Source organism: Alexandromys fortis, unplaced genomic scaffold, assembly GCF_014885135.2.
Source record: "Alexandromys fortis isolate MF-2015 unplaced genomic scaffold, M_Fortis_MF-2015_v1.1 scaffold_110, whole genome shotgun sequence".
Classification (NCBI taxonomy): domain Eukaryota; kingdom Metazoa; phylum Chordata; class Mammalia; order Rodentia; family Cricetidae; genus Alexandromys; species Alexandromys fortis.
The window spans coordinates 5,519,295-5,546,076 of record NW_026068014.1 but is presented as its reverse complement, the minus strand read 5'-3'; the positions used below and the strand labels follow the sequence as shown (position 1 = coordinate 5,546,076).

At 38.7% G+C, this 26,782-nt stretch overlaps 1 protein-coding gene across 2 annotated transcripts in view; it reads left to right on the top strand.

Annotated features, from left to right (window-relative positions):
• Psd3 (pleckstrin and Sec7 domain containing 3) overlaps nucleotides 1–26,782 on the top strand; it is a 528,693-nt gene that overhangs the window by 462,619 nt on the left and 39,292 nt on the right. For both annotated transcript variants that reach the window (XM_050162307.1, XM_050162308.1), the window contains 2 exons: nucleotides 1,476–1,669; nucleotides 14,957–15,027. In XM_050162307.1, the coding sequence (XP_050018264.1) occupies nucleotides 1,476–1,669; nucleotides 14,957–15,027 (265 nt within the window). The remainder of the gene's footprint in view (nucleotides 1–1,475; nucleotides 1,670–14,956; nucleotides 15,028–26,782) is intronic.

The following is a 26,782-nucleotide window of genomic DNA, read 5'->3' as shown; positions in this document are numbered from 1 at the left end:
CCCCCTCCCCCACTCCTCTCCCCCTCCCTCTCCAATCCAAAGAGCAGTCAGGGTTCCCTGCCCTGTGGAAAGTCCAAGGTCCTCCCTTCTCTGTCCATGGCTAGGAAGGTGAACATCCAAACTGGCTAGGCTCCCACCAAGCCGGAACATGAAGTAGGATCAAAACCCCTTGCCATTGACCCATTTTTTCTTAAGTCTATGTACATACATTTCTTAAACACTCTGTGACTTATTCAGAAGTTTATTTTTGTCTGAATCTGTCTTTAATGTGTATCTATAATCATTTTCTGACCAGGAGCGCTTTTTTAAAAAGTGCTAAGTGGACGTGGCGTAGTCACCCTGTGACTTTGCCTGCTAGCTTTGCCCCATCCAACATAGTATAGTAGAGGTATGTTCACAGCCTCTGTGAGCCATACTCACCACAACAGCTCCAGAGACACAGTGGTTCTATGTTGCCGTTAAGCAACTTGTACCATTCTGCTCACAAACCCTAAGTTCCCTGTAGAAGGACCTCCTGAAAGAGTCAGAGCAGTTCATGTTACCAGTATGAACCAGGAAACTGTTTCTTAAAGGAGCCACACCTCTACATGTGGCCTGCGAACAGAGCCTATCTGGGGAAAAAAAAAAGTGTGGCTTCCAAGAAGCTGTGCTTGGCTCATGTTCTTGTAAGTCTAAATAGTGGGTGCCATTTGTAGAAAATGACTGCACCTAACTTTCCTGTATGTCCAGTCCCAAATAATGACACAGAAACTACATTAATTACAAGACTATTTGACCAACGATCCAGGCATATTTCTGGCTAGCTCTTACATCTTAAATTAACCCTTTTCTATTCATCTGTGTATCACCATGAGGCTGTGCCTTACTGGTAAGGTTCCAGCATCTTTTTCCTTCAGCAGCTACATAGCATCTGCCTGACTCCACCTTCATTCTCCATGTACTCAATTTAGTTTTCTCACCTAGCTCTATTCTGCCCTGCTGTAGGGCAAAGCGACTTCTTTTTTAACCAATGGCAATGAAACATATTTACAGCACACATAGGATAATCCCACATCATCTCCCTTTGTAAGTTATCTGGGATTTTTCCCGTGCATGTTTTAATATTCTTTCTTTTTTGGTTCATGTACTATTTTGATTATCACATGTGGGGGAACTTTCTTTTCTGATCCACTCTATTTGATGTTCCTTTTAGTTCTTTTCGTACTTGATAGGCATCTTCTTTAGGTTAGGAACATTTTATTATTATGTGATTTTGTTATTGTTTTGTTGAAAATATTTTCTGTATCTTTGACCTGTGCTTCTCCTTTCTTTCTTACTATTACTCTTTCATCTGGTATTTTCATAGTGCTCATTATTTTCAAAGTAGTTCTTATAAACACTAATCAACTATTAACAGAGTTGATGACTCTGACTAACTTGGTTTTTTGAAAGTTATGATAATCCTTATTTTAGACTTTGTCTTTTCTTCCTTACAGAGATGATGAAGAGAAAAAAAAATCTCCCTCAGAAGGTACTGATGAGAAGGCTAATGGAACACACCCAAAGACTATCAGTCGTATTGGGAGTACAACTAACCCATTTCTGGACATTCCTCATGACCCAAATGCTGCTGTATACAAAAGTGGATTTTTGGCTCGCAAAATCCATGCAGATATGGATGGAAAGAAGAGTAAGCATTGCTGATTATTATTTCCTGTTTTGTTTATTTCTTTAGGCTCAAATTTTGAGTGAATTTATATGAAATAAAATCAAGGATAAAGAAAATTATGTTTATGTAAAGAAGTATTTTTATGTTAGGCATCCAATCTTAAATCAGAGATTCACTTTTTTACCTGATCTTTTCAAAGTCATTTCAAAACTGTAGGAATGGAAAACTACTCACAGACTATTCATTTCCTTAGCTCTCTTTTATTTGTATATCCATGGCTTCAACATTATGTAGCATTGAGTGTGATAGGCACAGACCCTGTCCTTGTGGATCTACATTTCTGGTGGTTGGGGAAAGGTTGAATTTGTAGCACATAGAATAATCAGTAGCCTTTGATAAGAAGAGAAGGGTAAAAGCAAGGGAGATTCATGTGATTAGTATTGGGATGCGGAAGGAGTCATATTGGTGGCTTCTAATTTCTCTGTGTATCACAAAGTGTGACTGTTAGGTAGATAAGTACTGTTTGGAATTTGAAATAAGTATATGTGTTCACATAGTTAAAATAATCTTTGGACAGAGTGAATAAACAGTTTGTTGTAGCTAACAGGCTAAGGCAAGATTTATGCATGCTCAAAATTAGTAGACTTTACCTCCTGGGTGTCTTTGCCTTCCTACAGACACAACATGGAGTGAAGGAGTGGGCAGCTTTGTGTTTGTGACTGGACACTTTTCTCACAGTATTACCATATCCAGTTAAATTGCAGTCAGGAAAAGCCCCGTGGGCAGTGGCTTTGACACTGTCTTATATTGCTGAATGGATTTCTTAATGATTCAGTGATCCAGGAGTACCTCTTCCGCATTTTCTATAGACTTCATACACTAGCCAGATAGGCTTAATTCTTTTGACAACATTGTTTGGTCCGTTTAGTTCCAAGTGACACCAATTAAAACGAGCTTGTGAAAAGGACAAGCCTGAAAAAAAAAAAAAAGATTCCTACCAATGCACACTTTTCATTTATACCCCTGGGTAACTTTGTATGTGTTAGCTGTAGTGTTTCAAATTATCTTGTTATGCGGCTGTATACATGATTCTTCTAGCTGCATCTAAATCAATGTTGACAATAAAGAGCTTTCTAATTATTTCTTACTTTTAATTCAATATGTTATAGGGTAGGACTGTTTTTACCTGAAAAAAAGAAACACAGTGACTGGCAGTAGAAAAAGAAAGATCTCTTAGGAAAGAGTATGGTGTAGATCTCAGAAAAGGAGTTGTTGGCAGCCATCAGTAGACATTCATCAGTACAGCCATCAGTAGACAGTCATCTATAGGCAGTCATCCGTAGGCAGACATCATTAGACAGTCATCAGTAGACAGTCATCTGTAGACAGTCATCAGTAGAAGTCATCAGTAGACAGTCATCTGTAGACAGACATCAGTAGACAGTCATCAGTAGACAGTTATCCAACGACAGACATCATTAGACAGTTATCAGTAGACAGTCATCTGTAGACAGTCATCCAACGACAGACATCATTAGACAGTTATCAGTAGACAGTCATCTATAGACAGTCATCAGTAGACAGTCATCCATAGACAGTCATCAGTAGACAATCATCAGTAGACAGTTATCCAACGACAGTCATCTGTAGACAGACATCATTAGACAGTTATCAGTAGACAATCATCAGTAGACAGTTATCCAACGACAGTCATCTGTAGACAGACATCATTAGACAGTTATCAGTAGACAGTCATCCATAGACAGTCATCTGTAGAAGTCATCAGTAGACAGTCATGCCTTCATTTTAGCCTGTATGTGCATCCTTTGAAATGCACCTGTTAGTTAACCAAACATGGTGTAATTTACATTTACAGCAACAGATACACCATTTTCTCTGCAAATTACCACACAGTTTTCATCTCCAAGGTACAGGGTATAGAGGAAACTGTTTCTTCCAGTCAGATTTTTACATAGTTTCAGTTCATGAGCTAAATATAGAGACACATCTGGTATAACCGGTGATAGAGTAAATGGAGATTTATAAACAAAGAGAAACAGAGTAAGTCCCTTTTAGAATGCCTGTTTAGGAAACTATTTTAAAATCCAAGGTGTTTGCACATGCTACAACCCCAACATTTAGGAGGCGGAGGCCAGAGGAGCAGAAGTTTAAGACCTGCCCCACTGCATAGTGAGTTAGTTCATGGGCAAACCAGAATACATAGGGAGTTATGCTACGTCATGAGTATGTATGTGTGCCAGCAACACCCAGTTCTCTGAAGACAGTATTGCTATATGTTCATGACCAGACCAGGTTACTTACTGAGTTACATTACATCTGAGAGAACATATTATGAGAGCACCACCTTGTTCTCTGAGGACAATGTTGTATGTCCTTAATAAGAAAAGACTTGTGCCAAAATTCTACTGAAAGATTATTTTCTCTAAAACATTACCTTTTCTTGAAAAGATCACCTGTTCATTCAAGATTTGATATCTTTTAGTTTTTAACTGTTTTATGGGCTCAAGCTTTTTAGATTATGTGTATAATTTTTTATACAAACATATTTTAAACCTCGAAGTTTTATTTCATTTTCAGAATTTGTACCTCCAGGAAACAAATAATGATTTGAGTCAAGTGTTTGTATCTCCCGCAGAAGTGCATGTGTTCACCAGAACTAGTTTGTATCTCCCATAGAAGTGGATGTTCACCAGAACCATTAAATCTGACATTAAGGGAAAGCTTTGGAAAGTCAAATTGGAATTTATTATTTTGTCAGACAGAATTTTAAAAAGGATATGAACTCTTGTTTTTATCAGTTTATTGTTACTTGTGGAAACCAAGAAAGTGATTACATCCTCAAAATACATTCCTCATCATCAACGTCAGTAATAATTTAACACTAATAAAAATTGCACAATATCCAAACTTTCTCCCAACCACTTCATATGTGAAGCAAATGCTATCATCCACTTGCAGGTAAATGAAGTCATCTGACCCAACTTAGCCCAAGCTTTATCTAGTACAGAGTGATAGCAAAGCAGACAAAAATCTGATTCCAGCTAACTGTAGCTTATTGTTAAAAGAAATTTGTATGAGAAATATCCCTGGAAAACAATTGAGTTCTGCATGTCTTCTGGTGGGGACAGTCTGTCACTTGTATGATATGCATCTAAATTGCAATCTTCACTTTTTAAACACTGAAGTGCATGAATCCAGGCAACCATTTCCTCTTGACCAGGAACTTATAGCCTTGTGCCAGGCCTCCTCACAGTAATTGCTGCTTTTCTGTCCCCAGCCATTTGTTATCATGACATGGTGTATGAGTAAGGTAAAGTCATATGTAATAACACATTTTTATTTTTTGGCAAAAATGTGGACTAATGAAGTACTTAAATAATTTTATTTTGAAGTCCATGTTAGATAGGGTACAGGTAATTAAGCCTCCTCCAGAACCCAAGACTATTATAAGATTATATATTATAGATAATATATAAAGATTTATTAGACACAAGCTGTACCCCCAAAGCACTTACATATGTGCTGTGTATAAAGGAATTACAGTTTGATTAGTGAATATAAACATATTACTGATTACAGTGTCAACTGAATTATGTCATGAAATATTAAAAGTTGAGGGGAGGAAGAGGACTGTGGGCAGCCTGACGTTCCCATGTAATTAGGCATAAACAGCCCAATAGAGTGGAAGAGGGAACACAAAAGCAGAGCTCTCCAGTACATCTGGAAGGCTTTTGTTTTATATAAGAAGTCATTTATGCAATAAAAAAGCAAAATTTACCAGGCAGTGGTGGTGCACACTTTTAATCCCAGCACTTGGGAGACAGGGGTAAGCAGATCTCTGTGAGTTCAAGGTCAACCTAGTACAAGAGAGAGTTCCAGGACAGCTATGGCTGTTACACAGAGGAGCCCTGTCTCAAAAACCAAAAAGAAAAAAGAAAAGAAGTAAAGCTCAAGATACTTCTGTAAACGGTTCTGAGACTTGTATATGTGTATATATGTGTATATGTATACTACAGGCATGTGCCCTGTGTATGTGTATATTCATGTGTGCTCTTTATGTGTGTAAGTGTGCAATGCATCTGTACCTCAATTCTAACATGAAAATCATTTTCTTATAGATAAAGGTAAGAGTTCAAGAAACATAGCTTTAAGGTTTTTAGAAGTATGGAACAGTACTTTATAACCCTTGGGTAGAGGATGCTTAAAACTTAGAAAATCATAAACAATAGAAAAAACACTGATCCATCTATCAATACATAGATATATAAGTATATAGATAAATGATGGATGGATAATAGATAGATTTTTTTCTCTGTTCTTAGGATTGAAACCAGGTATCTTGAATGCTAAGCACTTAACTTTTCACAGAACTATACATTTAACAAAATGATTCTTTATATTGTGATTTTCTCATAATATTGTGATTTAAGTTTTAAAAATTTAAATGTTAAAGGATAGTTTGAAAAGAAGATATATATATATATATATAGTGTTATCAGAAATTTAGATCTATAGCATCTAATTAATCTAGGCACAGTCTTAAATTAATAAGGAAAAGAATGATCCTGATTTTAGCTGAGTGGTGGTGGCACACACCTTTAATCCCAGCAGTCAGGAGGCAGAGGCAGGTACATTTCTGTGAGTTCAAAGCCAGCCTGTTCCACAGATCAAGTTCCAGGACAGACTCCAGAACTACACAGAGAAGTTCTGTCTTGAAAAAACAAAAAATAAACAAAGAAACACATAAATAAATAAAAGATCCTGGGTTTTTTTTAGCTTTATTGATTCTTTGTGAATTTCACATCATGAGTCTGATTCTGTTTGTCGGTGTGCTAAAATTAGGACAAGCAATCTCACAAGGAAGAAATTACTCAGATTATTTAAAGGTTTTTATTTGTTCTGTATCATAATTTACAGTAGTGGATCATAATAGGAAGTCAAAGCAGCAGGAACTCGAACCTTTTCACATTACAGTCATAAGAAACAGAACAAGGAATGCTTCCTAGTGCTTGGCTTTTCCTCCATTTTGTACAGTTTAGGATCTCCTGTCAAAGGACCAACCACCTCTCTAGTCAGAGTGAGGCTTCACGTAGCAGTTAACACAAGCCTGCTTCACGTAGCAGTTAACACAAGCCAGTCCTTCGCAGGCACGCAAAGACTAGATCCTATTAGATAGATTGGCAACACTGCCACATATAATACAATTTTTATACTGTCTAGGTTGAACGTACAGTCTCCAATAAAAGGAATTGTGAAATAAAAGTAGGGGGCAGGAAAGCAGAAAAAAAGTATGTTCTTCTAAAGAGGAGGATGAAAGATACTGCCTACACAGTAAACAGTGACATCAGTCACATATAATTGAAAAATGAATAGGAAAACTATAAGTCTATGAAGGTGTGCTAATTAGCTGGAGTGTGGTGATTCACAGTGTATGTAAGTATTAAATATCAAATGATCCTTAGTAAAGTTTCTGCGTGTTAGTATTACCTTAGTAAAGCTAAGGCATTGTTGTGGATATAGTTCAGTTGGTAGAATTCAGCCAACCGTAGGACCAAAAGTTCAAGGATGTTCTTAATAAGATAGTGAGCCCCAGGCTACCCACAGCTATATGAGTCCATGTCTAAAATACTGTAAACTAGAAAAAATGGGTGTGGTGAGACAGGATCCCACTGTGTTAGTTCTAGCTGGTCTGGAACTTGGTACGTAGATCAGGTTGGTCTGTTGCTCACTGACATCTGCCTGCCTCTAAGTTCTAGAGGAAAGCGATGTACCACAATGCCCTGCTAGGGGAAAAAGAAAACTTCACTAAAGCAACAGTGTTGTCATGGTGTTCCTTTAAACCACAGAGGATAATGGACATACAAACTAAAATACATAAGATGAAGTAATGATTCACTTGCTAAAGCCTCGTCTATCCCAATCAGTAGCCAAGAGAGGAGGTTTATAATCCGTTGAAACATAGCGAAGAGACACATGTTTCAGAGTATCTTATTGGCTAACTACCAGGAGAAATAGTTCAAATATTGAGAAGTAGATTCTTTTCAGCAAAGGGACTAGAAGGGATGAATCATAGAAGTTCATCACTTCAGTAATTGTTAAATGTTTAATGATAGCATTTTCATTGTTGATTCTGCACTGACATTACTAATCCGAGATACCTTATGTTTGAAGTATTTTCCTATTGCCCCATGTGTAATGCTAAGAGAACTTGTGATGGGCTGCGTTTCAGTCTTCTTCATCGGACATGCAGGAGACTGGGTAGAGTGACCGGAAAATAGGGGGCTTCCACTCACTCTAGAGGAGTTTGCACAATTGTCTGTCATCATAAGTTCTGAAAATGTGAGAGAATCAGATATCCTGAGTCACCCATACTGAAAACAGAGTTATAATGGCAATGCAGGCAGAATTCATTGCTATTGTATAACATTGGGAACAGCGACACTATAATTAAGAGATAATAAAAGGGTTTTTTTTTTTCCCATAAGACAGTTGTCTCTTGTAAGAGAGAGACTCGTGTAAGAAAAGACCAAAAAAAATCAATTACTTTAAAAGAAGGCTAAGGTCTCCCTCCCCTTTCGACTTTGCTACTCTGTGGAAACTGGGTAGTTAAGAAGTGTCAACTATCCACACAAGGCCTAGAGCTGCACAATGAAAGATCCCATGCATGTATCAAATAGTCCTTCGTCATGTGACAGTTGAATTTGGTGGAGTTTCAAGAGTGCCCCTTTACAGTCCTACATTTAAACCTAAAAAGTATGCTTTAGATGAAACTCCATGTTGATGGCTGTGTCTTTAATTTAAATCTACTCTTTTCGGCAACGAAGCTGGTGAAAGGAGGCCACCCACCATTCTCCCCAGAAGCAGTACTTTTGACAGGGAACAGTGGAACATAAACTGCCAATCTTTCAGGACCAAAAAAGTCTGGGTACAGAGTCTCTGACGTATTTCTTGCTGGAAGAGAAATGCAGTTTTCACTGCATCTAATTTTCAGAAGTTCTTCTATTTTTACTATATACCCTTTAGGTTTAGCTAACATTTAAGAGAAGGAAGAAAGTAAGTTCTGTATCTCTGTTATGTTAATTTAATGCATTATTGAATTCGTAATTAATTAAAATTGAAATTAAAAATATTGTGTGGGAAACGCACAGTGGAGTTCATAGGCTCGGTATGCAGGAAGTGCTGGTCCCTGTGCCAAGCACGACCAGCAACAACATAAGCAACAGCAGAGTGGTTCCGGTTTCCTCAGAACATACATTTCCAGTTCCCTACTCCCTGCCTGAAACTGTAGACAGGAATGAACACTGTAAGCAAAAGCCATTTCCCTAGTCACTAAGCAGTCATCATGCATGTTGTTAGAACTTCTGCATTTCTGAAGTGCTGCAGTAAATCAGCGCAGATTTCTTTTTCCTTCTTTTTAACTTAACAGATAGAAGATCCGTTCTTAACATAAGTCCTAACAAACTCAACAGAAGAATCTTTTTTTCCCCTCACTTTCTTTCCTCTTAAAGGAAGCACTTTGCACTTTCTCCTTTGCATATTCAGACTGCCAAAGTCACTACTGTTGCAAAACCAAGAGGGTGGCTCAGAGATGATTACTGAGGATCTAACTTTGTAAACAGCATGGTTAATTTGGACCCGTGGATGATAAAAAGTCCCTGGGCTGGCTTGATCACCATCGTACTACTCAGAACAGCATGCAATTTAGAGCATGAATTTCTAACTTCTAGAATTCTCAGCTTAATGTAATCTACTGGGTAACTGAGACCACAAAAGCAAAGCTACAGAGAAAATTTGAACTAGTTCCCTAAAAGAAAAATTAATCACGGTACTAAAACTTTATGTATGAAATCTGGGGCTTTACACAGCACCAAATTAAGAATTTGATCTTTGAAATAAGATAGGTCATTGATACATTTTTTTTTAAATTTTCTGAGCATCAGTTTTTGTGCCAGTAATACTCTTGGAGGGGAAGGTAGGAAGAGTCAGTTATATCTGAGTAGGTGTCATATAACTGAGCAGAAGCACTAAATTGCAAAAGGAAGGCGATGAAGTCTTTTGTGGTAGAGGTTATGGATAAGACTATTCCAACAGAGAACAAATAGAGCACAGAATCCTTAAACTGGAAATAATCAGCCAGGCTTTTTGTATTCAGCACAGTGCTTGGCTCATAGACGGAACTAAGCTGTTACTTCAGCTAGAAAATATCATTATCCTAAGAGGATTCTGGACAGTAACAACACATTAGTAAGCTAGGACATAGCTGTACAGTGTTATCCTTTGCAAATATTTGCTGAATAACATGATATATCATTATTCTTTTTTAAAACAACAGGTTTATTATTACAATGTTACAATTAATACATCATCATGTTAGTAATAACAGTTGTTCCTAGACTGCTAATCTATAATTTTATACAGTGTATTGTTACTATATTTGTCTTTTATTTTTGCTACTGATTCTAGATAAATATTTGTATGTATCCTAGAACATTTGCTAGTTAGATATATATTAATGCAACGGAGTATTTTAAAGTCATAGTCAAATGTAATTAATATAAAAATGCTTGGGAAACAATGACAAGTATAGAAAAATATAACATTTATTACCACGTGATTATCATTCAAAAACAGTCATGACTGAGTTCTGAATGTAGGTATTATTTCTCTGATTTAAGTCTGTTGCACAGTCATCCCTTTCTGTCTGCAGAGCTCTGATTCCAGAACTGCTGTGTTCTGATGGCATATTTTGCACATAACCTGTGAGCATCCCCCATGTACTTAACTCATTTCTGTATTACTGGTAAGCCAAACACCATGGATGTTCTACTTTGTTGTTTAGGAATTGAAAAATAAAAAATTCTCTATGTTCAGTGCAGTGCAGCCCTAACTAGATGCAGGCCTAACTACAGGTACATGAGGTAGACTCCAGGTGAAGGATGTTCAAGAAAGGAATGCTAGAGTCTGAGAAGCTGAAAAATAGCAGGAGACTACATCAATCTTGGGAATTTACTCTTGGGAATTCAGCACACAACTTGGCAAACAACAAACTCGAGTTTTCCTTTGCCGCCCTTTTTTTTTTTTTTTTTTTTTTTGGCAGGGAGTGGGGCAGTGGTGGTGGTAGAGGGGAAGATCATCAGTATCTATAGCTGGTTGAAGCACAGGTAGGGAACCCAGAAAACAAAGGGCTGGCTGAGCCATTCATAGCAAACAGATGAGGGGTATAGGATTGTTGATTAGCTGACAGTGTTTTAGCATCACTTCAGTGACTTGCTGCTCTTGGGAGATTCACGCTGGTCACCCTTTATGGAAAGGTGGGAAGCACTTGAAAGCCTAGGAAGTCAGATAAATGCAAGACACTTGGCCACAGTTATGAAAACCTAAGCAGGCAACATATGGAGGTATGACTTGGGATAAAATCTGTGGCAGTGGGCAGTGAAAGGTGAAGGTTACCTTTCAAAAGCTGCTGAAGTCTTAATAGAGCTCCCAAGTTTAAGACAACCAGCCATGCTGTGTCCCTTTTGTTAAAGAACAAATCTTCTCTGGGGCTGCTCTTCCTTGCCACTGGGAATTATTTTTATTGACCTGAAACAACTCTTGCCTAGAGGCATTTTAAAGTGCCGGTGAGCCTTGGGTGTTTCACAGTTACAGCACTTGACTTGAGCTGCTATTTGTAGAGATGCATGCTCAGCAGCGCCTCTGGCTGTGTCAGCCCATGGGTCACAAGGTGCTTCTGGGCTTAAAAAGACTTGATGGTCACCAATAACCCTCCTTCCCCGATTAGCAGTGACCTGCAACTTCAGAGATAGACTATAAGAATCTAAACACTGACTTCTCTGTAAATCTTATAAAGAGCCCAGGGCATGATGATAACTCATTAGTATACTTGCTCTTCTTAGCTCAGTGTTTATAGCATTCCCTTAAGTGAAGTCACTGCCCTTACTACAGTAAGAGTTTTCAATGCTCAACTTTTTAAAGTTTGCTAAGACAAGTATTCCAGCATCTTCCCTCAACCAGATCCACTTTATAAGAATTCCCAAACCTCTTAGAATCTTTGGAGTCTTAAAGTCCAATTGTCCCTGCTGTTCATTCCTTAATCAACCCTCCTTAATCAAATATCCTCATAATTTGTCAAGCTATATTAGTTCCTATAAGCCTGGTTATTTTCTGATGTTTTATTCGATATCCAACATCATCTTAATGGAACAATTAATGTTTTTCTTAAGTGACTTTTTTTTTTAATTTGGTGTTCTGAAACTTGAGTCTTACACTGTAGCTTGTGATAGCCTGAACTTTGTAGCTCCATTTGGGCTAGCCTGAAACTCATGGCAGTCCTTGTGCCTCACCTTCATGAGTGCTTACTTGCTGGGGTTATGGTCATAAACTACCATGTCCAATGGTACACAGTCTTCTCCATAATATTAATATCTGCTGGGTCATATGTTGTTTATCTGCCTATTTAGGACATTTTCACATTTTTAGTTGGGAATGGAGCATTAATCTTCTGTAGATAACCAACAACCCAGCATACATTGGGGGGTTCCATTCTAGTTTGAGGAGAGTGCTGTGTAATACTTGTGATAAATTTATGCAAGTATTAAATAATCCAAGGGAAATTAAAGCTAGAACAGAGATGTAGCTCAAGGATAGAACATTTGTCTGTCTCACATGCCTGATGCTGGAGGTTGAATTCCAGGAGACAGGAGAAAGGGAGAAAGAGTAAGGAGAGCGTTTGTTATGCTTGAAAGCATGTTATGTTTCTGGAAGGAGAGAGAATGTTAAGTTTGGAGACTGAGGGGAGTATGTACGATGGTACAGAAGTAGGGAGAAGGCTCCTGGATGAAATAACACTTGAGCAGAGACCTAATTAAAGTTAAGGGGCAGGTCATGATGCGATCTTGAAAAGAAACATTCTATCAGGAAATAGTATGAAGTTTGTGTTAGGAATTTTTCATGTTATAGCTCAAAATAATATCCTTCAGTGTGGAACAGAGATAAGACTAATGATTGGCTCAGGATATTGAAGAGTTAGTGATAGTTTCACTATTGACCATCTCTAGAGCCACTGCCAGCTTTTAGAAAAATAGCACATGAATGTGTAGCCAGTCTCCATGCATCCCACAGTTGTTCTTTATTCCTGGTGTCCAGCCCATTGTGTTTGGCAAGATGAGCCTAGCTTTCTGCAGTCTCAGTAGCAACTCTATAGAGATGGTAGGGGTGGAAATCAGAGAGCCTCTCAGCCTACCACTGTGCACAGCAGTCCTCCTTTTTCCAGTTCACTTATTTACACCCACAGTCCCCTGAGTCAATGGAAGTGATCTTTACTCAGAGCATTGTGGTGAGAAGCTTTACTGCAAACTGACTGTAGTCAATGAACACTTGCTTGTTAGGGGTGTTACAAATTGCTTTACTTAAGTCTTAACTCAGTTATAATTGACCAGACTATGCCAGTCATAACTATAAAAGACTATAATTATAATTAGAAAAAGGACCAGATTACATCTTACACATCTGTGGAAGATGGAAAAGTAGCAAGTACAGTAAAGGTGATTTGCATTGGTCCTCGGGGGCAGTGTTTAGGTTGCTATTTCACGTGAGCTGCTCTTCAGAATCTGTTTCTGATAGGTGTGCTCTGGTGATGCTAAAGAACCTCTGCTTGGCTTCACAGACATATTTCTACTTCATGTTAGAAAAGAGATCTATAGATCTCTGCATTGAAGCTATCTCAAGATCTCCTACACTAGTCTTAGAACCTCTGACACAACACTAGGAGATATATATATATATATATATGATAGGAAACATCTGATAGGAAACTGGCTTTTCTCTGTTTCTGACCAGCGTTTAGCCAGTGTTTTGCATATACAAAGTTATGCAAATTGTCTACATATATTAATGTATGGGCTAAAGTTCTCAGGGATTGTATGAAATTTCAGGAAGGGATCAATTCTGAGATAACATGGATTCTAGATTATACCATGCTACTTCAGAGCCCATTTCAAAGCAGGTGGCATAGCCCATGGGCACTCCTATGTACTTGATTATCATGTGGGCAGGATCAGAATTTATCGTCTCCTAAAGTGCCATGACTACCTGCTCAATTCTCGCTCCCGTTAATCCATCTTTTTTTTTAACAAAGGAAATTATAATGTACCTTTTTTTATAACAAATATTTTCAACACATAGCTTTAAATTTTACCTAGTAGAAACAGAAGGGATGGTATTTTCTATTTCCTCTAGAAACCTGCAGAGCGGATGTTTTGAGGTCTTTCTTGCCAGGTGGCTATCTCAGTGTGCTGCTGGCAAGAACACTTGGACTCTGTAGGTGGATAGTTACCTGAATCCCAAGCTCAGCTAAAAGATTTTTGTATATGAGCATTTCCAAAATTAATCGGGTGCCCAAATTAAAAAAGCCAAATGTATCTTTAATGGATGACTAAATGCCCCTGCCCCTGTATTTGCGCTAACATGTTCAGGAAAACAGCATGCAAGCGATGACATTTTCTAGACCCACAATTCAGTGTTATTAGAATAAGTGGTAAACTTTTGTCTGGTCTGTGTTTGTGCTTGAGTGACATGTTGAGTTAATAGAACTGGTTAGGTGGGTAGTCTGCTTTATAGTCTAGAAAAACAAAAGGAATAGTAAGACTTAGGAATAAACTGACTTTAGGAATGTTTGAGGCAGTGCCTAAATCTGCTTATACTACAGGATCTGTGAATACTAAGGATTCAGGATGTCTGTTCTCGAATCATTCTAAGCCTAGGAGGCAGTATCAGCATCAGCCTTCTGCACAGACTGCCACAGGGCTGTGCTTTGGCTGAAGCATCAGAGAAATGCAATGGGAACAGTCCTTTTAAATCTCCGCTTTGACACCGTCTCTTGACTTCATATGTATCTCTCATCTCCCTGTTTTTGTTTTCCTGGGGGGTTTGTTTTTGTCTTCTGGGAGCCATCTGTCATGGAGGACAGAGGGTAGAGCTGTGTTACCAGGGCTCTGTTTCCATCTTTCCTTGCTCCAATTATAGGACCACGTGCAAGATGCTTCTCTGCGTTCATTTTAAATAAAGAGGAAAGTCATAATGCCCGCTCGGCAGGATTACTGGAGGATGAAATACAATTCATGGAAAGTGTTTTAGAGCAAATAGCTTTAAAGGAATTTTTAGTTATCATCCCAATGATAGCTAACAAATCAGAACATTGAAAAAAACTATCATCATGTTGAAGTTTTAAACTGTTCTTCTGAAATGCTGATTTTTGTCAACTAAACTTTTACATTTTTCCCTTCTTAGCTCCCAGAGGAAAGCGGGGATGGAAAACCTTCTATGCTGTCCTGAAGGGAACCGTTCTGTACTTACAAAAGGTAAAGTGCAGTGGGTAACCAAACTTTACTGCTCTGAGGACACTGTCGAAAACATGGTGCACACGTCTCCCTGCAATGACAGTTTATTGAAGTCTGTGAGCTGTGTCAATTACTTTGCCTGCCACTCACCAGATAACCCTGACATTACTTGATAAGGGCCCTTGGCAGTCAGAAGTTCTTTTCCTCTCGTCTTAATTACAACTAACTCCCAGATCACGTAGTACCATATAGACTGGCTTTCAGAGAGTTAGAGAGACTACTAAAGGAAAAGACAGAGAGCCGATGGACACTCAGGGTCACGTGGTGCAGAGTCATGTGATGAGGTATTACAGCCCACTACCTGCTGAAGTAGTTAGGAAGTAATTCACAGCAGAGCTTATTCAAGCACAGGTCCAGGACCTTGTTGAGTTGAAGTCCCTGGCACAGGAGGTAGCAGCCTATCACCTATAGATTCTATAATGCGTGCACTGCATAATATGGCAATTCAGTAGATGGTGGTGATAATGGTCTTCCTTCCTTCCTTGATCTGGTGTGATTGACAGGTTCCTGAACCTAGGTTTTCTGATTAGATTTTGATATGCCCATGTGTTCCTGATCCACTTTAGTAAATTCGTAAATTATACTTTAGTAAATTATTTTCTTTGCATGAACAAGTCATTAGTGTGTGTCTTATGGTTTCTGCTGGGCAAGTGGTAGCTTTTAATCACAAACAAGATGTAGAGTCATTCTTATTAGCATTTTCACTCAGAATGCAGGCAATAAACTGCTATTGTGTAGTGCCAAGTCACTAGGACCAGGCTTCGCATGAAAGTTCCTGTTCCATTTAGTATGGAGTATCTTAAAGCTTGTCAGCAGCTTAAAATAGGGATAGCCTGTTCATGCCCAACCGAGCTGTACAAAACACTGACTGAACATGTATCATGTTATGCTAAGGTATACAAAAAAGCCACATCAAACACCATAGCATTGTAAATTGACACTTAGAACCTCTCTGTTTCTCTGTTGTTATCGTCTCTCTGTCTCTGGGTGCATGTATGTGCATGTGTATGTATGTGTTTATGTGTGTGTGTGTGTGTGTGTGTGTGTTGAAAGCCAAAGTTCTATGGATATGATAAAAACATGATCAGGAAAATGGATAGGAAATGGATAGGCTCTGTTCTAACTGTTCCGTAGGCAATATAGTAACCTGACCCTAAATACAGACCGGTAGCAAGGTTTAATTTCATAAATAGTTCTTACTATTGTACTTGACTAGCCCTTTAGTATATTATTTAACTACCTTACTTCCAATCACACATATACATGCACACAGGCTTTTATGTCTTGAAACTTTTCCACTTGAAGTTCAGATGTATTCCAGTTTCCTGGGTACATTTTCTGTCAGATTCCTTTCTTCCAGTTCCAGCCCTACAGATCTTTTAATGTTTCAGTTTATGCTTCCTATCGCCATGAAGGGTGGTCTCCGGAGCTTCTAACTCCTAACTTTGTGTGGATGGAGACAGGAAGATTAAGTGATAACTATATGCTTAACTGGAAGCTGTTCACCACTTAGTAAAGGCCAGCAGGGTTTTACATGCTCTGTACTATAGAGGCCCGGAAGAATTAGGGCTGAGAAGAAGAAAGGCACTGATATCCGTGTTACCTGATGAGTTTAGAGAGGGGGACTTCTATATACCCTCTGAAATGTTAAAAATATTTTAAAATATTTACATTGTTGATGATGTATCTGTGTGTGTGTGTTTGCATGTGCATCTGTGTGCAGGTGCCTGTGGAATCTAGAGCAGGGTATCAAATGCACTGGAGCTAGAGTTGCGGAGAGTTGTGACCCATCTGATGTGGGTGTTGGGAACTGAGCGTCTGTCCTCTGGAGGAGCAGTACTTACTGCTGGCCCTCTTCCAGCACCCTCTTAGATATTAACATACAAAGACATTCCTGGCAGCATGTCAATTCCAAGAAAAGTATACCAAGAAATGAATAGAAAGATTGTGTGTGTGTGTGTGTGTAATGTATCAGAATACATATGTATGTGTGTATATGGTCTTTATTTTATATTTATAAAACTTTTATAATACTGCTGTTGAGTGCCTTTTAAATACCTAGTGATCATTTGTATATCTTTAGAGACATCCTATTCAAGAATTTTGTTTCTTCAAACAGCATTTTTCTTGTTCTTTCAGGTCTGTTTTTGCTTGTTTTGTGAGTGAGTCGTAGATGTCTCTTATTATTTGGAGTATTGAGCACCAGGTTCTTTTCCCATTTTCTAAGGGTATAGTTATTCAGTGTTTAGTTGTTTCAGTGTAATGTAGTCTTACTTGTTTGTGCTTGTCGTGGCCTATCCAAAAATCATTACCAAAAATTTCCTGTTTGTTTTTTCCTGAGATGTTTGTAATTTAGGTTCTTAAATATTCAGTATGTAATCCCTCTAGTTAATGGGTTTTTTGTTTTCATTTATGTTTTGTTTTTGTTTGTTTGGTTTGTTTTTTTTTTCTCTAAGATGGATATGGATGGAAAGATTTCTCAGCACCATTCTGTTCCTCATGGTTTATCACTGGCCCCTGGTAAAGACTTGGTCCTGTATTTGGGGGACTTTGGGTTTATTCTTCACATTGTTCTGCCTTCAGACCATGCTGGGCTGGAGTTTTGTTACAGGATTTGAAATCAATACTGTGATTCCTCCCACATCCATTCTCCATTCTTTAGATTGTCTTGGACACTTGAGGTTCTTTGTGAATATAGAATTTATTTTTAATTTCTGTAAAAAATGTCAATAAGATATTGATTCCACTAAATCTATAGTTTCAATTGAATAAAACAGATATTTTAACAGCATTAAGTCTTCCAGCCCCGTACGAATCTTCTGTTAGGGTTTCTTATTGCTAATAATTTTATGTTTATTGACACATTTCTAAATGGGATGATAAAGTCCTCTTCAGGTTGTTTTCTGTTAGTCTGTAGAAATGCAGCTGATTTTGTGTGTTAGTTTGCATTATGCAAAATTGCTGATTTTATCTATTCTAATGGGTTTTTGGTGAGTTTTAGATTCCTTACACACATAAGCATATCAAAATGGGTCTAGTTTTCAAATAATTTCACCATGATATTGGTAAAAATATATTGAATTTTATTAAGTTCTTTTCAAAGATTTGTTAAGGTATATAAATATAAGTGTGAATCTCTGTATGAGGTTTTTATGCTTTGGTTGATTTTCCATTGCTAGATTATGCTTTATCATTACTGATAAATACTTTTAGTTTAAGTCTTGATAATTTTACTGTACCATTGAATTCCGTGTGCTGTGGTTATAGGTAGGATTTTGCATCTATGTTCATCAGGAATATTGGATAGGAATTTTTTTCAATATATATATTTAATATCCCGGTTATGCTGACCCCTAAGATGAGTCTGGAAAAGTCCGTCTTTGGTGCTTTGGAAGTGTCTAAGAAGTAGTGGCATTAGTTCTTCAGCTGCTTGGTGGGATTAGTTCACCATTGGAGTCATTTGGTCCAGGATCTTCTTTGTTGTAAGGCTTTTGGGTTTTGGTTTTGTTTTGTTTTTTTTCCATTATTGAGTTTATCTTCTTACTAATAATAGATGTGTTAGTAGGTTCTGTTTTTCCATAATTAAACTTTGATGATTATGTTTCTAGTGGTTCGTCCATTTCTTTTAGATTGTCCAATACGTTGCTACACAATTGATCATAATATTTTCTTAGAGACTTCTTGATTTCAGTGTCATCAAGTGCAGTTATTTCACCTCTGATTTTATTTGAGTGCTTTCCTCATTTATTATGTTAACTAAATATTGACCAATTTTGTTTGGGGAAAAATACTTCTTAGAGTCCACCATTTATTTCCATTTATTTTCTATTCCATATCTTCTTGTATTCTAGTTCTTTCCTTCCTTTTATAGCTTGTTTAGACATAAAATTCAGAAATTTATTGCTGCCTTCCTTTTTACTGTAGACGGATATTGCCATAAATTCTTACTGGAGCTACTTTTGATTCATCCCCTAACTTTTGATTTCATTAACTTTTGTCTATTTTCATTTGTATAAAGATAATTTTCATTTTTTCTTTTTGTTTCTTCAAACATTGGTTCAAAGAGTTACAATAGTAGGGCCAGTTTTTTCATAGTTTCTTCTGCTGTTTTTATAGCACTGTAGTTGTAAACTGCGAGTGAAATTATTTCGGCTGTCTTAAGTCTGTGAAGATTACAACATAATGTGTGATATGGTGGAGAGAATGTTACGTGTGCACCTAAGAAGAAGAACGTGTCTGCTGTTCTGGACATGTCTAAATATTTCACCAATAGCATGCTTTTAGTCCCTCTCATTTTCCACCTGCCACTCTTCTATCTGCTGTTGAAGTGGAATGTGGAAATCTATGCTTAGATTTTTTTTCTTCACTTGTATCAATGTTTGATTTTTAAGTTCGGGAGACCTAATGTTGGAGGAAGAGAGAAGGGACAAGGAGAGAGAAATTTATTTATCTTGCTAGTGAACTGACCTTATCATTATTACATTATGGTTCCACATTGTCTCCTTTGGCAATTTTTATTTGAAGTGTATTTTTCCTGGTGTAAGTGAGTCACTTCTGGCTACTGTTTACATGGATTGTCTTTGCCATGATTTTACTCTATGGCTGTCTGCTTCTAAATCTAAAGAAAGGTTCGTACTGATAGCATTTAGTCAGTCCTTTTTGATTGCTTTGTTTGTTAAGTCCATTTAACCATTTCCCTTTCTTTTAATTAAATAGAATAATCTGTTGATTATTGCTGTAATAGACCACAGATGTTGTGAAAATACCCTTCATTTTTTAAGGAAGCTTTTGCCAAAAACAATTCTTCTGTGGAGTTTTTTGTTGGTTGGTTTGTTTTTACTTTTTGCTTTTTTTTTTTTTAAAAAAAATATATACTCTCAGGATACAAAATCACACAGCCTCTCAGAATTGTTTCTGCTGAGAAATCTACTGATAGTCTTATGGGCATCCTGTGGTCTATGACAAGTCATTTTTCTCTACAGTATTTTCTTTGACTTTTCATAACATTGTGAGTCTTGGTGTGATTTCTTTACATCCATCATGTGGAGCTGTATCTGTCCATTCCCTTCCCCATATTTGAGCAGTTTCTGTCATTGTTTCTATGAAGAGTCTCCCTGCTCCCTTTCTCTCTTTATCTTCTTAAACTTCCATAATGCATATGTTGGTGTCCCCATAGCCACTTATGCTTTCCCATTGATTTTCACTCTTCGTCTCTTTTTAATCCCCTCAGTGGAGCAGTTCAATGCTTTTCTGCCTGAGCCAGACCATTGCTGAGCCTCTGCTAAGTGTTGCATTTCAGGTGCTACATTCTTGAGCTTAAAATTTCCTCTCCCGTCCTTTTTAGGTATTTCTGCATTTTCTTGGGCATTTTGAATCTCTTTATGGTGATTATTTTACATTTTATCTTATGCAGTTCCTATACTGTATACTTTCTTTTCCTTACAGTTGATTTCTAGTGATTATTTTCCTTCCTTAAACCAAACTCATTGTTTCATTGTATCTCTTCCAGGTTCTGTTTATAATCTTTCCAACTAAAGAAACATCCACCTCTGAACTCAGAAAGTGCTTGATACAAAAATGTTACCACTCAAGACCTGGTTAGAGATTGGCTTGAAGACATGTGATTTCTGTGTGGCAGTGGCCACACCTTTAATCCTGGGAGACAGAGGCAGGCAGATCTCTCAAATTCCAGGCTAGCCTGGCCTGCAAGAGCTAGTGCCAGGACAGGCTCCAAAACTATAGAGAAACCCTGTGGCGGAGGTGGGGGAGAACATGTTATTTCCTGGTACCTGTGCATGCAATTTCTCAATTATAGAGGACTGCTAGTTCTTTTACAGAAACCTGTTGCCTGTCCTTCCACCCTCTAACATCTGTCTTCATTACTCCAAGTTAACTGGCTCTACAGCGGCAAGGCACCCAGCTTTTCCTTTGTCTGAGAAGCCATTGCACATTCAATATATGCCAATTCAACAGTCAGATGCCATTTTCTCTGATAGTCCTAAGGAGAGCCAGAACACTGGATACATATTCTTTTCCTCCACATCTCTCCCAAGCGAGAAATCTGGAGCTGTAGAATTCTCCCTGAATTGGTTCTATGCACCAAGGTCTTGCCTTTCTTCTTGTTCCCTGCAGCCCCCAGGCTCTCGAGCTATCAATTCCACTAATGCTGAGAGTGAGCCAAGGCAAAGGTTGAGTCCCCAGGATGTCCATGGAAAGTCTAGAATAATGGCCACACGCTCTCCTCCCTTTTCCCTCCCTAGAGAGAAACTTTAAGGCTGAGTGCCTTTCTCCTGACTGTTTCAAGCTGTGCTGGCTACAGCAAGCCACCCACCACTTTCCTTTTGTTCTAAGCAGTCCCCAGGCATCCAAAGCATGCCAGTTCCATCCTGCTTGTAGCGAGCCAAGAGAAACTCATTACTTGATTAGTCTTCTAAAAAGCTAGAATGCCGAATGTATGCTCTATACTGAGGGGGAGGGAGGAGGGAGAGAGAGAGAGAAAGAGAGCCGGGAAGAGACTTCTTGTGTCAGAATATTCCCTTCTGCACCATCTTGAAGGAGGGGCTGCTGTGGGCAACATGAAATAATTTTCCTTACCTGTCACAGTATGGATTTCTCAGTTCTGTGCTCTCCTGCGGGTATGGCATGCTCGTAGCTAAACTCCAGCATTCTGTTTAATAAATACTTGGGTCTACATGTGTCCTGGCTAGTTTTATGTCAACTTGCTACAAGCTAGAGTCATCCGATGGAAGGGAATCTCAACTGAGAAAATGTCTCAGTAAGATGGGGCTGTAGGCATTTTCTTAACTAGTGATTTGTGGAGGGAGAGCCTAGCCAATTATACATGCCAGTAAACAATGCCCCTCCATGGCTTCTGAATTAACTCCTACCCCCAGGTTCCTGTCCTGCTCCAGATCCCTGTCCTGCTCCAGTTTCCTGTCCTGACCTTCTATGATGCAGAAGCATGACCAAGTAGCTTTGGTCATGCTGTTTCATGGCAGCAATAGAATCCCTGACTAAGACAATATGCCACTGTGAAATCAGTGTTTCTGCAGGGGCGTGAGCTGGGACTCCCCGTTCTCCTGTTTTGATAGCACCACTCTCAGGGAAAGTCTTTAAAATCTATTTGGATTTGTATAAGAATAGTTTTGGCATCTTGACCTTCTCACTCTGCATGTTAGTATAAACACTTTCTCATTAAGTTCTTTCAGAAGTGGATTTTTTTTTAAATCTAGTGCCTGTCATGAGATGCCATTTCAACTCTTCCTCCCATTTAGGGTTTATGAAAGAGTTTATTTTAGTACACTTGTAATATTTTTGGTTAAATAATGTTCCATAATGTAACCTTTTTCAGTTTTTCAGACATGCCTTTTTATTTTTTCATAGTTACAAATAATGGTGTTATCTTAGTTAGGGTTTCTATTGCTGTGACAAAACACAATTGACCAAAAGCAACTTGAGAAAGAAAAGGTTTATAAATAAGCCAGGTAACAGTCAATCACAGAGGAAACTAGGGGCAGGAACTCCAGGAGTGCTGGTGCCAGGAGTGTTGCTTACTGGCTTTCTTTCCATGGCTTGCTCAGTCTGTTATGGCAGATATGACCACCATGGGGGACAGCACCTACAATGAACTGAGTCCTCTCATATCAATCACTAATCAGGAAGCTGTGTCACAAGAACAGAGTCCCACAGAATTATCTAAACAGGGCGCATAGGGTCTCACAGAGCCTGTACCCAGTGTAAGCTAGGTCCTCTGCATGTGTTATGGTTGTTGGTTTGCTATTCCTGTGGGACTCCTAACAGTGGGAGTGGAGGTGTCTCTCACTCTTTCTTCCTGCTTTTGGGACTCTTTTCCTACTTGGTCACCTCATCCAGTCTTGATATGAGGGTCTGCATTTATTGTAACTTCTTATGCTGTGTTCAGTTGCTATCCCTGAGAGGCCTGCTTCTCTGAAGGGAAATAGAGTATGGATGGATCAGGGGGAGAGGGGAGGCATCTTTTGAGGGGGGAATAAGAGTAGTAGAGAAGAGAAAACTACAGTTAGGATGTAATATATGAAAGACAAATAATGAAAAGAAAGAAAATGTGCTAGAGGCATGCCTACAACCTGATCTCAATTTTCTCCTCTCAGATGACATAAAACTAGCCAACACATGCATATCTGTTTATTTCCTTAAAAACTGGGATGCTGGGAGTGTCATGAATCACAGAGTAGAAGCCGTTAGCAATTGTATTTTGAGACATTTGAAAACTGTTCGTGTAAAGGTTGCGCCAGTTTTTACTGTCTCTAACAGTTTTGTTACTGTCTCACAGCAGCTTTCCCAGCCCTGTCTTGGGCTTTTCATGCTTATTCTGAGGAAGCGACCTTGTTCGTTGTTGATGTACAAACTTAAATGGTTTACACACTTGAGTTTCTCGGGGAAATGGCCTTCCCTTGAACCCATCATCTGCAGAACTGAATCAGATCTGTGTGATGGCGTATGCACTCAGTGTCTAGAAATGATACACTCCAGAAGGAAGATATGAATATGTGAAAAATATTTGATTCATTGGTATTTTAAACAATTAGCTGCTATAGTATGTATCTATAAGATTGAAAGAATTACTCTTCTGTGAATCTAGCCTTCCTTTGTAAACCCAGATACATGGAGATCATTGTTGATATTCAGATTAACCATGCTCTTACTTGGCCAATTATTTTGCATTGTCCTTTATTTCCCTATGGAGTTGTTACAGCCTCTGATTTATACGTTGTCTTTTGTGGCCTTAATAAATTAGCATATGTGCATGCTGAGGCCATACTGGTTCTTTCAGATGATTTTGTCTCTATAGGGAGCAAGGCTTTGAAATTAAATTACACAGTTCACAGCTGTTTCTACTGCATAAATCCCATCTCCTGGCTCACTTTTTTGTTTTCTCTAACATCTTTATCTTTGACTAACCCTCTCCTTTGAATTGCTTCTCCTGAATTACAGAATGCAACAGCATTTGGAGAGAGTTGTGTAAAATTCCTTCAATAAAGAGAAACGGCGAAAGATAGCTAGGGTTGTTACACAAAGAAACCCTGCTCAGAGAGAGAGAGAGGACTAGCACCAAACATGTATTTATATGTATGTACATGTCATGTGTGTACACAAACATATGTGTGCATATATGTATGTGTGTTATGTCTGTGTGTGTACATGTATATGTGTGTATGCATGTGTGTGGGGTGTATGTGTGCTTAAATCAGTAAGAATGCTGGCCTTGCTAAAGCATCTACTTATAATGAGAATTAGCTATCCAAGGGTGATGAACTGTATTCTTCCTTTTGTCTTTTGGTTTTTCAAGACAGGGTTTCCCTGTAAGGCCAGACTGTCCCAGAACTAGCTCTGTAGACCAGGGTGATCTCAAGTTCACAGAGATCTGCATGCTTCTGCCTCTCAAGTGCTAGGATTAAAGCCACCACTGCTCAGTTTCTATTTTTTTTTAATTTTGAGTTTTAAATTTTATTATATTTCTCCCTAGAGCATACCAATTGGTTGTCCACTGCCAAATAATCATCCCCGAAAACATAAACATGACATTATACAGCCTGAACAGGTGACATTTAGGAATATACACGTGTGTACGTATACACATGTAAAAGCCACTGGTAAACAAAGGGGACGTGAATTTGAAGGAGAACTGAGAGGTCTATGTTCAAGGGTTTGGAGGAAGGAAAGAGAAAACAGCCATCTTTTATAATCAAGTTCTTTTTTGTTTGATTATTGTTAGCATTCCTTTAAAAATAAAAAAAAAAAGCCTAAAAATGTTGAATGTTTGAAACCTCAGCTAGTAATGAACCATCCCCATTCACGGTAACCTCACATAAATCTTAGAGACTAGAGCATCAGTCATTGGAAGCTTACTAGGTTTATTATTAGATTGTTTATGGGAGTCTTTGCCTGATTATGCTTCAGAATGGTTTTTTGGATACTGAGCTACCCACATAAAGGAGAGTAAACAGACAGCCTTAGAACTGAGGTTCCACACAGGGGGCTATGAGTGTCCACTGCTGATAACCCCTAGTCCTCCTGGCTGCCTGGTGCACCAGAACTCAGTAGCAGATACTAGACAAAGGGTAAATTGTGTAGTGACAGTGTGGTTTGGACTTCATATACTTTTTGTTTTATATCCTTTCAGAACTGTGGAGAGCTTGTCACATGTCCGATGCTATGAAAATTTTCAAGCTTCCAAAGGGTTGCTAAGACATAGTCCTACTTACATAAAGACCAGAAAATAGGGGAATATCAAGTAAAGTGAGCATTCACTAAAACATTAGAACAAAATAATACAGGCATTGGAAATGTTTTCACTAAAGAGGGCCACCCAAGAACATTTTCAAAGATCCAAGAATATATTGAACACAAAGCTCACAATATAGCACAGAGCATTTTAGCCAGAGGGGAAAGTAACAATTTGAGAAAGTGACTCGTGTTCAATAATGGTCGGTAATACTTCCATATTTATAGTGTAGGATAAAGGGGGGATAGCAAGCCATAGAATGATGATGAAAAATGTGTTTCAAATAACAACCATGTCATGAAGCCTAAAGAGGCAGTGTCACCACGGTCTGGGTCTGTCTTGTGTACACAAGAAGCTGCTTTCTTCCTGAAGGAATTTCAAGCTGAGACTAGCACCCCCACCAGCACCCAAGTACTCAAAAGATTTAGGTGACATTGTCTTCCCTGCCAGGCAGCTCTTCCCACAAGACTTCTGTTGGGTTCAAGAAGTGCCACATTGCTCCGCCCTCTTGCTCTAGGGATGGCAGGCTGAGAAAATGTAGTCACACCCGCCAGTCCTTTCAGCTCCCTGTCTTCTATGTTTGGTCCTGACCTAGAAGAGGTTCTCTTGTCTTTTTCTTAAATTTTCACTTTCGAATGATAGAGTCAATAATCCTCCAGCACAAACCTATCAGTTCCTGCCACAGCCTCAGTCATCAGCAGGAGCGTGAACTGGTGCTCGGGTGTATTGTGTATTGTGTGCTAAACTGTGGGATTTGGTGGTTGGTAGCTCAAGTGGATTAGGGGTATCTGTGATTCATATTTTCAACATGCAATGTTTATTATGATAAAATTCCATCAGAAGGCCAGGTGCTCCTATTTTTAGATACAGATTATTGAGAAAAAGGCCACCATCACTAGACCAAATTCAGTTTAATCCATCTTAGCACCAAATCAGCAACTGTGTGGATGGGCCTGTGGTAGGTGTGATGCAAAGAACTTAGGATTTAGTATCTGTCCTGGGCGTCACTAGTCTGCTTAGATACTGCATCCATTCTCCTTTCTTAACCTAAATTTCCCATCCAGGCTCCTTGATTTTTGTCCAAAGAGTCTTCCCTCCTGAGTGCCTGTGTGGTCAGGTATCATTCATCACTGCATCCCAGCCCAAGTTGGCTCTCAGCTACTGGAGAGTGTTGCTAGAGACAGAAGGAAGCAAGGCTTGTGTGTACTTGATTCTGTGAATCAAATGTATCTTCTAAAGGGACATAGTAGCTAGCCACTAATTCTCTATAAAGGTGTCAAGGAAGGGAATGGGCTGCTAAACACGTAGAAGTACATAGAACTAAGCACTGAGAAGAGACGGGCAGATCATGGAAGCAGTTTCAAGGGAAGCGATGTTGAAATGACGAGTGAAACAGACGTCTCTGGGGTTCTGACAAGGATAATGCCATGTGGATGCTGGGGTGGGAAAGCT